We start from the raw sequence: 14368 nt of genomic DNA, 5'->3' as shown, positions 1-14368 counted from the left end.
CAAAGCATCAGGAAAAACAAATACAGTGATCACTGATTGGTGCATAGTGACAACGTTTTTTTTTTTTACACAAAACAAATAGATTAATTTGCTTTTATCCCATAATCTTGTTGTACTCTGATCTCTGAATCCAATTAGAGCACCATCCTTGATTTATTATTGCAAATTTGTTTTCTTGAATATAGTTTAAGAGATATTTGCACATAGTGCTTTAAAAAGTGTTTAAAATTGAAAATACTTGAGAATATGACTTTACATATTTATGCACTGAATCTTGTTCGATCTGCAACCAAAACGTAAGAATTCATAAATGTGAACAGTGCCCTTTCTGTGAATAGATTGATTGATTTTCCCCTTAGAGTCTATAACTGCTTACAGCCTCATTAACAGAAATAACTGCAAATAAACACATCCTGCATTCAGACTTTCTCACCACTGTGGAAGAATTTTGTCCCATATCTCTGCACAGAACTGCTTCAGCTCAGTGACATTTTTAGGCTTTTGAACATCGACTGCGTGTTTTAGATTCAGCATTGCTTTTATGCTTTTGAATATTGCCTTGCTGCATTACCCCTACTGTGTATCAGCTTAGGTTCATGGATGGATAGTTTAACATTCTCTGCTACGCAGCAGAATTCATGGTTGCTTCATCTATGACAAAGCATCAAAGGTCCTGATGCATCAAACCATTACCAAAACATTCATGTTCCGATGCATCTGTTCATAAGACGTTGTTCCAGAACTCTTGCGAATCTTTCAGGTGCAAACACGAGACAGGTTTTAGTGTTTTCTTGATTCAATCTTGCTTCTTTGCCGTGGATCGCATTTTTCCTGAGGATAGAGTCATGTACACTGACATTAACCGAGGCCTAAGAATGTTTTGAATGTTCATTGAGGCTTCACAGATAATGGACCTCTTTCACATTTCCTGGGTTCTGGAAAGTCATGAAAGTTGGGTAAATATAATATAGTGGTAAATGAGAATTACAAAAAATACCTATATAATTTTTGCATTCCCATTTGGCCCAATTTCAAAAGAAGAAGTCCACGGTAGTGTTTCTATGACTTTCCAAAAGAGGGGGAAAAAAATTAAAGAGAGAGATTGATTACTTTGATCACTCCCTCATCTGTTCTATTAGAAACAATCAAGCTGCAGCATTAACGGTTTCTGCAATTTAATGCCATGGTAAAAGTTAAAAATAAATATACATATATTTTAATATACATATATAAATATATTTTAAATTTTAAAAAAATGAAAATATATTTTTTTTTGCTAGATTTACATTGTAAATAATTGTGGAAACGTGTCGTCACAGTCTGTGAAAAGAGATTTCGGCAGAATGGCCCAGGCCCCTCATTGAATGAAGTGAACATACTGGCAGAATAATTTTTTTAAAGAAGGTTTGCAATAAAAATTATGGATGGGATGATAGAAATGTGAGGCTCTGGTTGTTGGTTAGTTCACAACCAACCAACCCCCCAATACCCCAATACAATATTGATACTCTTACCAGGTTATTTTATTCATTGGCTCCTGGTAAAGGAAGTTTGAGTGTCCTTGGTTTAGATGGTGCTGTTCTCATGCACCTCCACCTTATAGTTCTGCCCACTCTTTAGATTAGAATCCATTAATCTGGAAATCTGGTTTATTTTCTGCATAGCAAGTAGACCTAAAGCTGCTGCCAGACCCTCATCAGTTTTCAAATGAATTCTGTCTGTGCCCTGACATACCCAATTCATATAATCAAGGGTTTGGGAATTGACTGATAAGTTGAAAATGTCGCCTCAGAGCAGACAAAAACCAAATATGTGACCCCATTCTGTGGGTCTATAAAAAACGTTCACAAATCACTGCATTACAGCTTGAACTGTCAGGATAACAAAGAACCGCTAGGGAATGAAATGTTACCCTGTCACTCCTGTTGTTCCCAGTCATTCAGTCAAGAAACGATCTTGCGTAGGATTCCAATTATAACCATATGCACGTACTGTAGACCCATGAGCGCACAGCAGACCTGGCACCAGTAAATGTAATTTATTGTGAAAGTCACCGTTCCCTTTCTCATTTCTGTTCTTCCTCAGGTAATGTAGCGGCCGGCTCGCCATGTCCGTCTAATAAAGGGCTGCTTGATCCTAACATCTCGGAATAAATGATTTTGTAAATCATGCTCATGTCTCCAGATTTTCATTTTCTCCCTCGTACCTCCTCACCTTCGAGCACTGAGTATCCCTGACATCCGACAACAATTCATTCTGAGAGAGGGAAAATGATAGCCTTTTGGGAGGAGGAAATTTATTATAGGCTAATCCAGTCTGGCAGCAACTCCATTGGTGCACTCGTAAATACCAAGGTTGTCATTATTGCCTCTCTCCTGTCAGTAAGTGGAGGTTGGTTGAAATTTGTGAGGACTCTCAGAGTGCTTGCTTTATTTTAGATTTGTGGCAAAGATTGTTCTTTATTCAAAATATAGAATTAATCAAAGAAAAACCTTGATGGAGAGGTTTCGTTCAGAATACTGGCAAATACTAATTATTGAAGGGATATTTTTACTTAAAAATTAATTTAAAAAAGAATTTATAAATTTAACAAAGTATTATTATAGTTATAATAATAATAATAATAATAATAACACTTTATAACAAGGTATCATTTGTTAACATGAACTAACAGTGAGCGATACATTTTTATTTAATTTTTATTAACTAACATTAACCCTTTGTTTGGGAAAATTGTCATTTTCATGTGAGTTAACACTAGTGCATTAACTAACGTAAACTAATGCTGACTAACTAATAAATGCTGTAGTGTAGTATTGCTAAATGTTATTGCATTTTATCTAATGTAATTAACTAATGTTAACAAATAAACCTTATTATAAAGTGTCACCATAGTAATACTAATAACTAAGCAAACTAAACAATTAAAACATACTTCAATTCATACTTCAATACATACATACATACCAAAATATCCAAAGTGTTCTTTAAATGCAAACTTTTTGGCATCTTTTAAACTGTAGTAATAAAATATAAGCTAATGAAGAATAATATATTGGACTATAATAATACAAAAATATATATATATAAATTGAGGGAAAAAGTGAGTTTTTATTTTATTTTATATATTTGCTTGAATCAACTTGCCAACCAAGTGCCGTTTTTTATTTTCTTTTTTCTTTTATATTCACTTCATCGAAAAGCACAGTGATTAAAGCAATAAGCCTAAAAAGTGCCTAAAACCCCCTTAGGCTATGTTCACACTTAGCGTCTTTTTTCAAACTGCCAGCGTCTGTTCTACATTATAACCCTATGGAGTAAACCGTTTTTTCAAAAAAGTCCTGAGCGCTTTTTTAGACGCCACCACCGGCGTCTTTTTCTGCAGCTCAGAGCGTCTTTTTAAGTTGAAAAAAGTTCAGCTTTTCTGAAAAGAACGCCCTACGTCAAGCGCCTTTTTGACAGCTGACCAATGACAAGCGAGTAGCGAGACCTGTCGTTTCCATAACAACAAGAACAACTGTCTGTCGTGCACCCACAAACGTCTTTGTGAACCGACATTCTCCTCCCCGGCAACTTCAAAAGCCAACGCAAGAGCCAACTTTCTCTTTCTCGACATTTTTTGCATCACACAGCACTAGGCTACTGTTGCAGCTGTTGTTATAGCAACAAAAGACGCGCTCGGCTGCTATTTGTAACCGAACGCTGCCAGCGTTTTTTTTTTGCTAAAAAAACGCCGTTGTCAACTTTTTCTTGTCAAAAAAGACGCTAAGTGTGAACATAGCCTTAGCTGTTCTAAATTCACTGTAAAACAAAGCTTCAAGGGGCTTATTGCTTTTATAAAATGGTTACTCCATAAAAATATACATTTGACTATTTATTTTATTCATAAAATAAACACCAGCAACAAAAAATATAACTTTATAACACATGTATTCCCCCGCCAAGCAATGTAGTTCCAAATGCAGCAGCAAAGAATCACAAACGGCAGTTGCGCAGTAATACTAATGTAATGCAGTCACAGGTGTTTGTTTGTTGAGTTATTTACAACGGCTTCGAACGCGGCTCCACCAATCAGAATCAAGGACCGGAACTATCTGTGTTATAAAACAATTTGCCCCAGCTAGTAAGGAAGAATATTCCCATGCAAGAGAACGTGAAGGCAGCATTACATTTTAACATGCAAGAGGCTACATAATATTTTGTAGAAATTTCACCACAGGCATGTTTTTCCAATAAGCCTGGGTAACATTTAAAGATGGGGTTTCAGTGAAGGGTCACCACTTCACTTTTTAGGAGACCTGTCTGAGTTTGAGTTGAGATGTGTGTGTTTTTTTTACAAAGGCAAAGTACAAGTTCTGACTCCGTTAAAGTTGGGCACATATGGTGTCTAAGAGTTTGCAAAGCCCAGGCTGTGTGGTTTTTATCCCGCCAATTTTATTAACACAGAGAAAGTGTAAGAATCATTCCTTTGAACTCAAAGATTAATCAAATGAATTGCATACCTGAAAATGCTCTCTCTTCAAATTACTCCCAAGATTCTAAGAGATGAGCTTTGCTTTACAGCTTCTGTCAATTATGAGTGTAGCTCTGTTCTGCTTAACCCTGGAAGAAAGACTTGGCTGAAGAGAAAATGAGAACAAGAAGGCTTTGGTAGATAATAGCACAGATGACATTCAAAGCAGTCATTTGCGTTATTTAGTTTTGATGTTCTTTGGGTTTCTTTTTGCTGATGTCACTCATAATGCAATTGTTTTTGTATCCGAGTTTCATAAGTTGTATATTTAGATGATGATGATGCACGCATATGCTTGATAAGGCAATAATCACTATATTGCCCATACTTTGGCAAAAATAAACTTAAAGGGGTGGTATAATGCCCCTTTTTACAAGTATCTTATGTCCCCAGAGTGTGTATGTGAAGTTTTAGCTCAAAATACCCCACAGATATATATATATATATTTTTTTTTTTATAGCCTGTTAAAAGTGTCCCTTTTGGAGGGTGAGCAAAAACGTGTCGTTTTGTGTGGGTCCCTTTAAATGCAAATGAGCTGCTGCTCCCGGCTCCGAGGGCGGAGCTTCAAGAGCTTGTGTGTGTGTTAGCAGCTCCGATTACCTCACACAGACACACACTGAAAATTTCAAAAACTTTTAGCCTTTTATGTTCAAACCGAAGTCAGACAATGATGGAGAGACTCAAGAAGAAGTGACAACATGTAGAATGCAACAGGACATTTCTGAATGATTAGTTGATGAATTTATGTAGCTGATTTGGAGTTAACTATCTTCAAGTCATTGATTAGCATATTCTGTCATGATAATCTATACATTGCTTGTGTGATAAATGTTGTAAGATGTCTACAGAGTGACATGCTATTGTATTTATGTTACGTACTGTATTGCAATACATTTGAAAAGACGGATGCGACAGCTTGAGCAGACTCAAATGTGCTCTACTATAACAACTCTTCCTCTTCTCCTGGGGGCGGGGCCTACAATAAAATGGATGGTTAAATCCTATAAACTTACATTTCAAGAGGGACTAGAATATCAGAGACTTGTAGGTTGCCTCCAGTTAGTCAGAACCTTGCAAACACCCTAGCAACCGCATAACAACCACCTAGAATACACTAAGGTTATAGTGACAAAGTTTTTAAAATATTGCTTTGAATACAGATGCTCATCCTAGTAGTTTTTCAGATGGAGAACAACTAAGATCCAATCATCCTCATATAAAAGAATTGGCCTAAATCTTCTCTGCATAGGTTAGAAGAAATCCAGTTCAGCCATAAGCTCCAATGACTTTATATTTCTCTCTCAAGGGAACAATTCATTGGGCTGTAGCTTTCCAACACATTGAAACACACATCACATAGAATCAATGCTGGTCACCTACACAACCGTCAAGCTCAATCAGACTAATCTAAGAACAAACATTCTCTGCAGATGAGCTCAATGCCAGGTAGGATTGGGAATGTAGCCCACACACTCCATGGCTGCGTTTACACTGGCACAAAAACATCCGATTTTTTACTCGCATCTGACACAGATCGGAATTTGTTGCACACGTGTAAACACAAAAATCTGCACGAGATATGATTTTTTCGCATCAGATCTGAGCCACTTCCAAATGGTGGTTTTAAATCAGATACATATCCGATATCTGGACATCCGACCTATGTTCAAACACGCATATCCGATTCCTCTTTGATTTCCAAGCCACCACAAGGCAAGGACGACACGTTTAATCACAAAGATAGCTTTTTAATGTTGTATTATGAGGCAGACATGCCTGTATGCGCTCACTCACAGCTTTTTATTGAGGTGGGAACTTTATATTTATCTTTGTAAAGAAAATAAATTGCACGAACAAAGAAACATTCAGGTCCTTCCAAAGGATCTCAGAGTTAGGAAACAGTGACTTTATTTATTTTTTTAACAAAATGTATAATTTCAGTCTTGCCTTAGTTTGAGTGACACATTTCAGCACACACCGGTTTGTTGCCGTGATGCAATGTTCAGTAATACAAATTTTCCATTACATTGTAACAGGAAGGGTGGGGCAATGCAAACTATATAGAGTGGATTCTCACTCCACTCTCAAACAACTTGTCTATCTGTATATATTTGAATGTTATTTTACACTCATAGTCAATGAGTCATTTACCTTTTTTTTTTCTTTTTTTTTATGTTTCCGGAACCAAGGCTGCTGTAATAGTATTCTTTTGGACCTGACAGTAAACTTGCAATTTGTGAACAATCGATGTTACTCATTTTGGAAGAGTTAATGCAGAATTCTTAACTGAGTTAATCATTCCGTTAGTCAGTCAATCATTATTTTCTTTTTCTTTTTTTTTTAAAGTAAAAAATGGAAATGGTCATAAAATGCTTTAATTACTTTGCTGGAGAAAACATAAAACATTGACTAACATAAATGGACTTATATTGAAATATAAATGGATATGATTCCTTTTACTGTTTTCATAGAAAATTATTCAATATATTGAATTCACTCTTTGGATTTTGGATATTTTAGCTGTTGCACTGCTATAGATTTTAACGGCCTATCTTCCTCGGCAGTCACGCGTTTCTGTTTACTGGACTATGAGGGGTTTAAAGCTTTTAATTTGGTGCACTTTCTATATCGACTATTCTCAAAAGAGTTTTACCAAGAGTATCCCTGAGCACAGAACTTCTGTGTTAATTTCAGTGCCAATTACAATTCAAAAGAGTTGAGTCACTTAGTCACTATTTCAAAGGGAAGATTAAATCTTACATTATTGAGTTTTAACCATCCAAACAAGCGGTCTTAAATGATTTTAATGCTCATTTTAGCTTGTGTTTTTCTTTGTTTGGTCAGTGCAGGTTTTAATACAGCAGGTATTTGTCAGGTTTGCATCCAGGTCCCAGTTCTCCTCTTTGTCGAATGTGCTAGTTAAGTAGGCGATTGCTGTCTCATTGGAGTTTAATCCAGTGTGTTCCCTCTAGTCCTCTGTTCAAACTTACTTTCAGCCTCTGGTATAATTGCTGGGTGCATTTCCTTCCCACACTGCTGGGCTCTGTGCAATTTTCTCACTGTTTGCTTTTTCATCCGTGTCTAATTTGAGAGACGCGCCTCAGCAGAAATGTGTGTGTGTATGTGTGTTTTTGTGTGTGCCAGTTTGTGTGTTACGAGGGGCTGGGAGGAACTGACTCGCTTACGGGGAAATGTTGAGGCACAGATTGTATAGAAGTGTGCAGTGATGGTTGCAAACAAGTTAATTAACAGTGTTTCTTAATTAGCATGGGCTTGAGGGCAGAGACAGGCTTCCACTGCTGGTGCCGTAGATCTCACCCTCTCACAATCTCATTTCTCTTACTTACAGCAGAGGAGAGGAGAAGTTGCTCTTGACAAGCTATTTTTAAAGACATCTGCACTGTTGGCAGAGCTGCACCTTTTTAGTGTAAGAATTGTAACTGAATGATCTTAGAACATCTTAGGTCCTACAATTAATTTGAGTACTACACCGTGCGTCTGGATAGACTTGATGTCGAGCCAAATGTTTACACTGCTATGTAATCATTGATAACACTTTACAATTAGGCTAGGTCCCATTAGTTAACATTGGTTAATGCATTAACCAGTGATGGAGTACTCGAGTCCTGGACTCGGACTCGAGTCCGACTCGAGTCCCTATTCTCTGGACTCGAGTCCGACTCGAGACTCTATTCTCAGGACTCGTGACTTGACTTGGACTCGCGGACTGATGACTCGTTCTTGGACTCGGACTCGAGGATATAAAATCGGACTTGAGCATTCATCAAATGAATGACGTTGGATGAAGTTTCTGACTAAATAGGATTTAAAATTTGATATAAGATGTTACACTTTTCCTGTTTTGGGCTCCAAGACCGGACGGGATCTCTTTTTTTCCTGCATATATGAACGAGCAGAGAGAAAGCCCCAGCCGCGCGCGCGCTCTCACCGTCTTCAAACAACACGAGCGGTGCTCCCTCCTCACACATATTAATCAAAATCAATTGACACGATAGTAAAAGGTCGGAAGACCGAAGTTTCACGTAGATCATTCAGAGATTTTTTTCTCCTGAATTACCGCGAGGTGTGAATTGTGCTGAAAAAAAAACAAAAAACGTTTGCCTTATCTTCTCTGAAAAGCGTTCCGCACATTCAGCTGACATTAGCCACAATTTCAATAAACGAAAAGACCTATCTAGTGATGAAATGTTTTCTGTGTTGACACAAATCTTGTCCTGTCCTAAACTGCCGAGATAATCACACAAGGCGTGCCGTATAGGCTACACGTCCATTAATGACACGTCCGATTCGCGAACTAATGACTCCTTTGAACGATTCACTTTAATGAATGGTTAAAACAACTGACCATCTGTCCAACAACGAACTCACGAGACGTCTGAATCGGTGTATAACAAATCGGTAACACTTTACAATATGTTCCATTTATTAAACTCTAGTTAACTACATTAGTTAACATTTAGGCTACTATTAATAAACTGCACTTCTACAGCATTGTTAATGTTAATTTCAACATTTAGCCTACTAATAGCCTACATTATTGAAATCAAATTTTTTATTTATATTTATTTATATTGTATTTATTATTTATAATTGTCAACACAGTGGTGTCATTTTTGTTTAATGTAGACCCTCTTTTATAATTATATCAGCTCTTTAAAGGTGCCAGAGTAGAGAAATGTTGGCAGTCTTGAAATATAACACAGACTCAACCTTGATGACTCGACTCGGACTCGAACACTGGGGACTCGAGACTCGACTCGGACTCGAACTCAGGTAATGGTGACTCGACTCGGACTCGACTCGGTCTCTTCTTTGGTGACTCGGACTTGGACTCGGACTCGAACACGGGGACTCGAGACTTGACTCGGACTCGACAATTGGTGACTCGACTACAACACTGGCATTAACTAACAATGAGTAATGCATTTGTAACAGTATTTATTAATCTTTGTTAATGTTAGTTAACTGTTCATTGTTAGTTCATGTTAACTCAGGTCCATTATATAATATTAACGTCCAACTTTTGATTGTAATACTTTATTAGTAAATGTTGAAATTAAAGCTGCAGTCCGTAGCTTTTCCTCTTTGTCGCCATCTCTGTTCGAAATCTGCTATTGCAGTTATTTGGGGAATTATCAAATTCCGCAAATAACTCGGCATGGCACAGCGCGGATCAATCCAATGTTTTGAGGAGAATGTGCGGCTGTCAATCACCGCGCTGGTGGTGTGGATCCTGTCATTCGCGATCACAGATTCTACTTTTTGGAAGTATGACCAACATAAAAATTTTCACCGTAAAATGTCGTCTGAAGAAGTAAGTAACATCCACTTTTGTTCTGACCAACTAAGGGGAAAAAAGCATTGCAGTAAATCGCGCTGATTAAATCTAACGATTGCTTATCATATCATGTCAAACCGTGCAAATTATACTTTGTTCTCAAATTGTTAATGTTAACAACATCAGCATTGCGTGACTACATTTAATGTCCTTCCGATATTTATCCTTGTTTTCGCATGGGCCGGTTGTTTTCTCCAAAGTCTTTCGCGTTTGTTCGGGTGAATCTCCAATTGTCACTGTTGATTGTCGTTTGAAGCTTTCTGGATCCGCCATCAAATTGATACGTTTAATTATATCAAGTGCTGCGAGAAAAGGCTATAAATCTCCACCTCCATCATCCTCACACGCAATATAGCCTACTAGCCGAGACTCCTTCTTTATGTGTACAGATGTGACGTAATGACGCAAAGACATGCTCGAATTTCCCGCAGAAATCCACCAGTACCACTGGAATTAAAAACATTATTACAAGCTTACCATTTTGAATCGAGCTAAGGCAAGCAGATAGTTTTGAACACTGGCTGGTTATGTACTTGCTCACACATTTATTTTGGATAATTTTTTAACCCAAAAAAGCTACGGACTGCAGCTTTAACATTAACTAAAATTGATAAATGCTTTAGAAGTATTTTTCATTGTTAGTTCATGTTAACTAATGAATTAACTAATGTTAACAAATGGAACCTTATCGTAGTGTTACCATAATGTCTATATAATAAAAGGGTCTCTCGAGTGACTGACACATACAAATAATAATACAAAAATAAAAATCATAAAAGCCTATGTGACTTAAGTTGCGGTCACATTTACCTTTGCTCTGTACAATTCATATCAATAGGATTCTGCGCAATCTGCAGTTTCGCATGAGGACAAACAAGTTCCTGATGCAGATTTCGCTTAAATTGGTAACAGAAAGCTGCTTGGTTCGAAAGTGATGTCTTTGTGAGCAGAGCTTCATAAATTACTTTTAAAAAATGTTGGGGGTCGCTGAAATTTTGTCAATGTGACCGCATCTTTATGCACGATATTCCAAATCTTGTAAAGCCATACGATTGCTCTGTATGAGGAACAGATCTAAATTTAAGTCATTATTCACCAAAAATCTTGCCATAACTCTCAAATGTCATAGTTATACTTGGTGTGTAAAGACATGGCATGTTTAACATTGGAAATGCCATTTGCTGCTGATTCTCATATATCTTGTAATTAATCACAGTGCAGTGAGTTTAAGGCACAAATTAAATTTAAAAGGTATGAAAAAGAAAAGGTTTTTAGTGAATAATTACTATTTGGTCCTTCGGGTTTGTAAAAACGCGATGATGAGTAAATTACAGAAATTATTATATATATTTTTTTTGCCTCACTCTTTCTTTAATTTGTACTGTATAAATCAGAATAGACACTACAATGAGCAGCAATTTATTGAGAATGACCTTATATTCTGCATGAGTTTTATCATCTATTTTCTTATTCGTATTATTTACTGTGTCCATGACATAAATTACTATATCATGAATATTACATGTTAGCTACTTCTCTCATGAGACACATCTGTTGTTTTTAGTGAATTGATTAGTTTGAGATACTAGAGGTGAGGCTGAATCAATAGTGTTGTGTTGCAATACTCTTTTGTCATTAACACTCTAATGCCAAGTGTTACGTATTAATTTATGATATTTGCTAAGGCAAGCATCACTATTACTGTTGCTTATTCTTAAAGGTGAAGTATGTAAGATGTTTTATGTTAAAATACATTCTCTTGACCCAGTTTATTGTTCATTGACTACTATTAGAATGTCATTCATTGGTTTTTCTCCGCCAAAAGTGTAAAGATTGAGCCTCCCAGGCACCATCTAAACATTGAGAGCGGTTCACTCAGATCTGTCAATCTTTTTCCAGCTCGACCAATAGCGTGAGTTTGAGGCGTGGCTACTGTAGCAGGCTGAGCCAGAGGGTGTTTTGCCACTCTGGGACCATGGTTGATGTGTTACATGGGAAAAGAAATTCAGCTTGGGGTACAGGAGCGCAAGCACAATTTCACTGCATTTAGACCTTCAAATATGAAACAGGTCATGAACACGTCAAAGTGAATAGTGTGTTGGATGCAACATGCTACTATGCAACCATTCGGAAAGTCAAATGTTCCAGTTTATAGTGTTTACTTTGATGTGTCCGGTGTAGACAGCCTCAAAAGTTTAGACTGTCAGTCCAAATCCGCTTTTTTTATGCAAATCCGATTGGAATCCGATCAGATTTAGATAGTGTGAACGCTTAAAAATCACATGAAACCCGATCGTTTATGTGACTTTCTCACGCCACGTAAAACATAAACGTCAGACGTTGTTATAGGAAACATGTTGAAAGTCGCTGCCGAAACAATGCGGTGTTGTTGCAAAGTGCCGGATGAGCAGAAAATGAAAATATAGCCTAACGGAGACATATTTTCAAACCGGAGAGGACAGCGAAAAAAAAAGCCCTACATATCTGCCTCAGAAGACGCATAGTCCAACGCGACGGCATTGCCATAGAAACCAATGCAGATATTACGGAAAACAGAAGAGCTGCATGTACACGAAAATCGGATCTACACAGTGTGGACATCAATCATTTTAGATCAGATTCCAATTGGAGACACAAATCGGATTTGGACTGACAGTCTGAACGAGGCCATAGCAACACAGCTAAAAGTATTCCTAATATGTTGGAACTGTTATTGACAATAGCCCACTTTTACCTGTTGAGCCTTCACATGCACTTGTAAGAGCTGTATTTGTGATGTTTGAGGTGGGGGAGGTGAGACATGCGAAAGGGGCGTTTGCAAAATATGCTGTATTTATGGAATTCTTTGGAATTATTGCATTCTTATTGTATCAGATTGAATTATTTTACCCTTGTCAAAGACCCAGACTTCCAATCTTAAAATATGATAATCCATTCTAAAGTACGTACTTAAATTATTAATTAGTATTAAACGTTTCAGACTATGGTAATCTAAACAAAGAATGGAATATACATAAACCAATTTGACAAACTGATTTTTTTTTTCAACCAAAATCATTAGTTAAGATTGGTTTGTATTTTCATTTCCATTAAGGTGGTACATTTTATCACATTGTGCATAAAATAAAATAATATTAATAATAACAATTACAATTAATTAACAATAAATAAAAGTACAAATAACAAAAATAAAAATACAATAATGATTGTGTGTTATGTATATATGAGATGTATATTTCATTGTATATATTAATGTAAAAACATATCAAATTAACTTTAGCAAAAAGTGTTTAAATACAATACATGATTTCAGATGTAGTTGAAATGACACTGTTGAGAAGAAGAAAATAATTGATAGTCTATAAATATAAACTGCTGGACATTTTTGGTGGAAAAAAAATTATGTGTGAAATAATGTTTTATGTTTTTTATTTTTATTTTATTTTTTTTTTTTACGAAAGTTGTTATTATTATTATTATTATTATTATTATTGAGACCAAACACCCATAGAAATAAAAGAAAAATTCCACCCCAAAAATGGGGCTGGTATCATAATTTTAGATCCAAGGCAATTCCCAGAATCCCAGGAGATGTCATCCATGCTTTTACTAAGATTGTTCTTCGTACTCCGACCACATTAATCAATCCTAATATGTCGGTTTGCATGTTTGAATCAAGTCACATTCATTCATCTCTAATTCAGCCGCCAATTTGTGTACCTTATACACTTCAAATTCAATTCCATTCCAGATGCATCTTGTTTTTCTCTGGTCCTTTCAGTCAGGCAGACAGACCTCATTCCCTTCCTGATATTGTTTCAGGATCAACACCATTTCATCTCCATTCTGTCACCCCTCCAGCTGTTGAGTGTAATTGATTAAAAAACCTCTATCCTCTCCCCACTGTGTTTCAGCTCTCTCTCTCTCCTTCTGTTTGGTCTGGGTGTCTGCAGATGAATAATAATGTTTTGCCAACCCTTCTCTCAGGCTGGTGATGTACATTGAAAGAGACGTCCGAAAGGCCACGCCAGGAAAGGAGCAACAAAGCGGCAATGAATACCTGTCAAAATGCCTGACCCTCTTCATCCGTCACACCGTGCACGAACTGCCAGCCATCCTGGGTAAATCAATCACAATACACCCAAAAAAAGAGGGAAAAGGGAACGCAAAGAATTCACCCGAGATGGAACAGAGTGAAATGGGCAAAACAAAGAAGGGGCAATAAGATTGAACATCCAATTTGATTGGCCTCTCTTTAATTACCTTTCTGATTGAATACGTGAGTAGGCTCTCAGTTATCGATCTGTTCCTCCTTTTTCATTTGTGAATCAGTGCCGCTACACACCACCGCACCCCTATTAAACCGGTCCAAACAGGTTTAGTTCTTTATGCGGGTTTCGTCCCAACACTGAGACGCACCTGCTCACGCCCCTGACCACCTACCCGGACTAAATAGGATGGTTTGTTTGTGATTGGCTGATTTCTCACTGTCTCT

The 14368-nt window shown here is 37.0% G+C and overlaps 1 protein-coding gene and 1 long non-coding RNA gene across 2 annotated transcripts in view; both read left to right on the top strand.

The window, feature by feature from the left end:
* ulk4 (unc-51 like kinase 4) overlaps positions 1-14368 on the top strand; it is a 321586-nt gene that overhangs the window by 130296 nt on the left and 176922 nt on the right. Inside the window, exon 23 of the mRNA XM_082150256.1 lies at positions 13861-13994. Within this exon, the coding sequence (XP_082006382.1) occupies positions 13861-13994 (134 nt within the window). The remainder of the gene's footprint in view (positions 1-13860; positions 13995-14368) is intronic.
* LOC309484271 lies at positions 1503-5427 on the top strand. Its single transcript, XR_014200806.1, has 3 exons — positions 1503-3251; positions 3788-4909; positions 4945-5427. It is a non-coding gene; the product is annotated as an uncharacterized lncRNA (long non-coding RNA).

The sequence above is a fragment of the Leuciscus leuciscus genome, assembly GCF_965113295.1.
Source record: "Leuciscus leuciscus genome assembly, chromosome: 20".
In the NCBI taxonomy this organism is placed as follows: Eukaryota; Metazoa; Chordata; class Actinopteri; order Cypriniformes; family Leuciscidae; genus Leuciscus; species Leuciscus leuciscus.
Note: the sequence above shows the minus strand (reverse complement) of the source record. Positions and strands in the feature narration are given on the sequence as shown.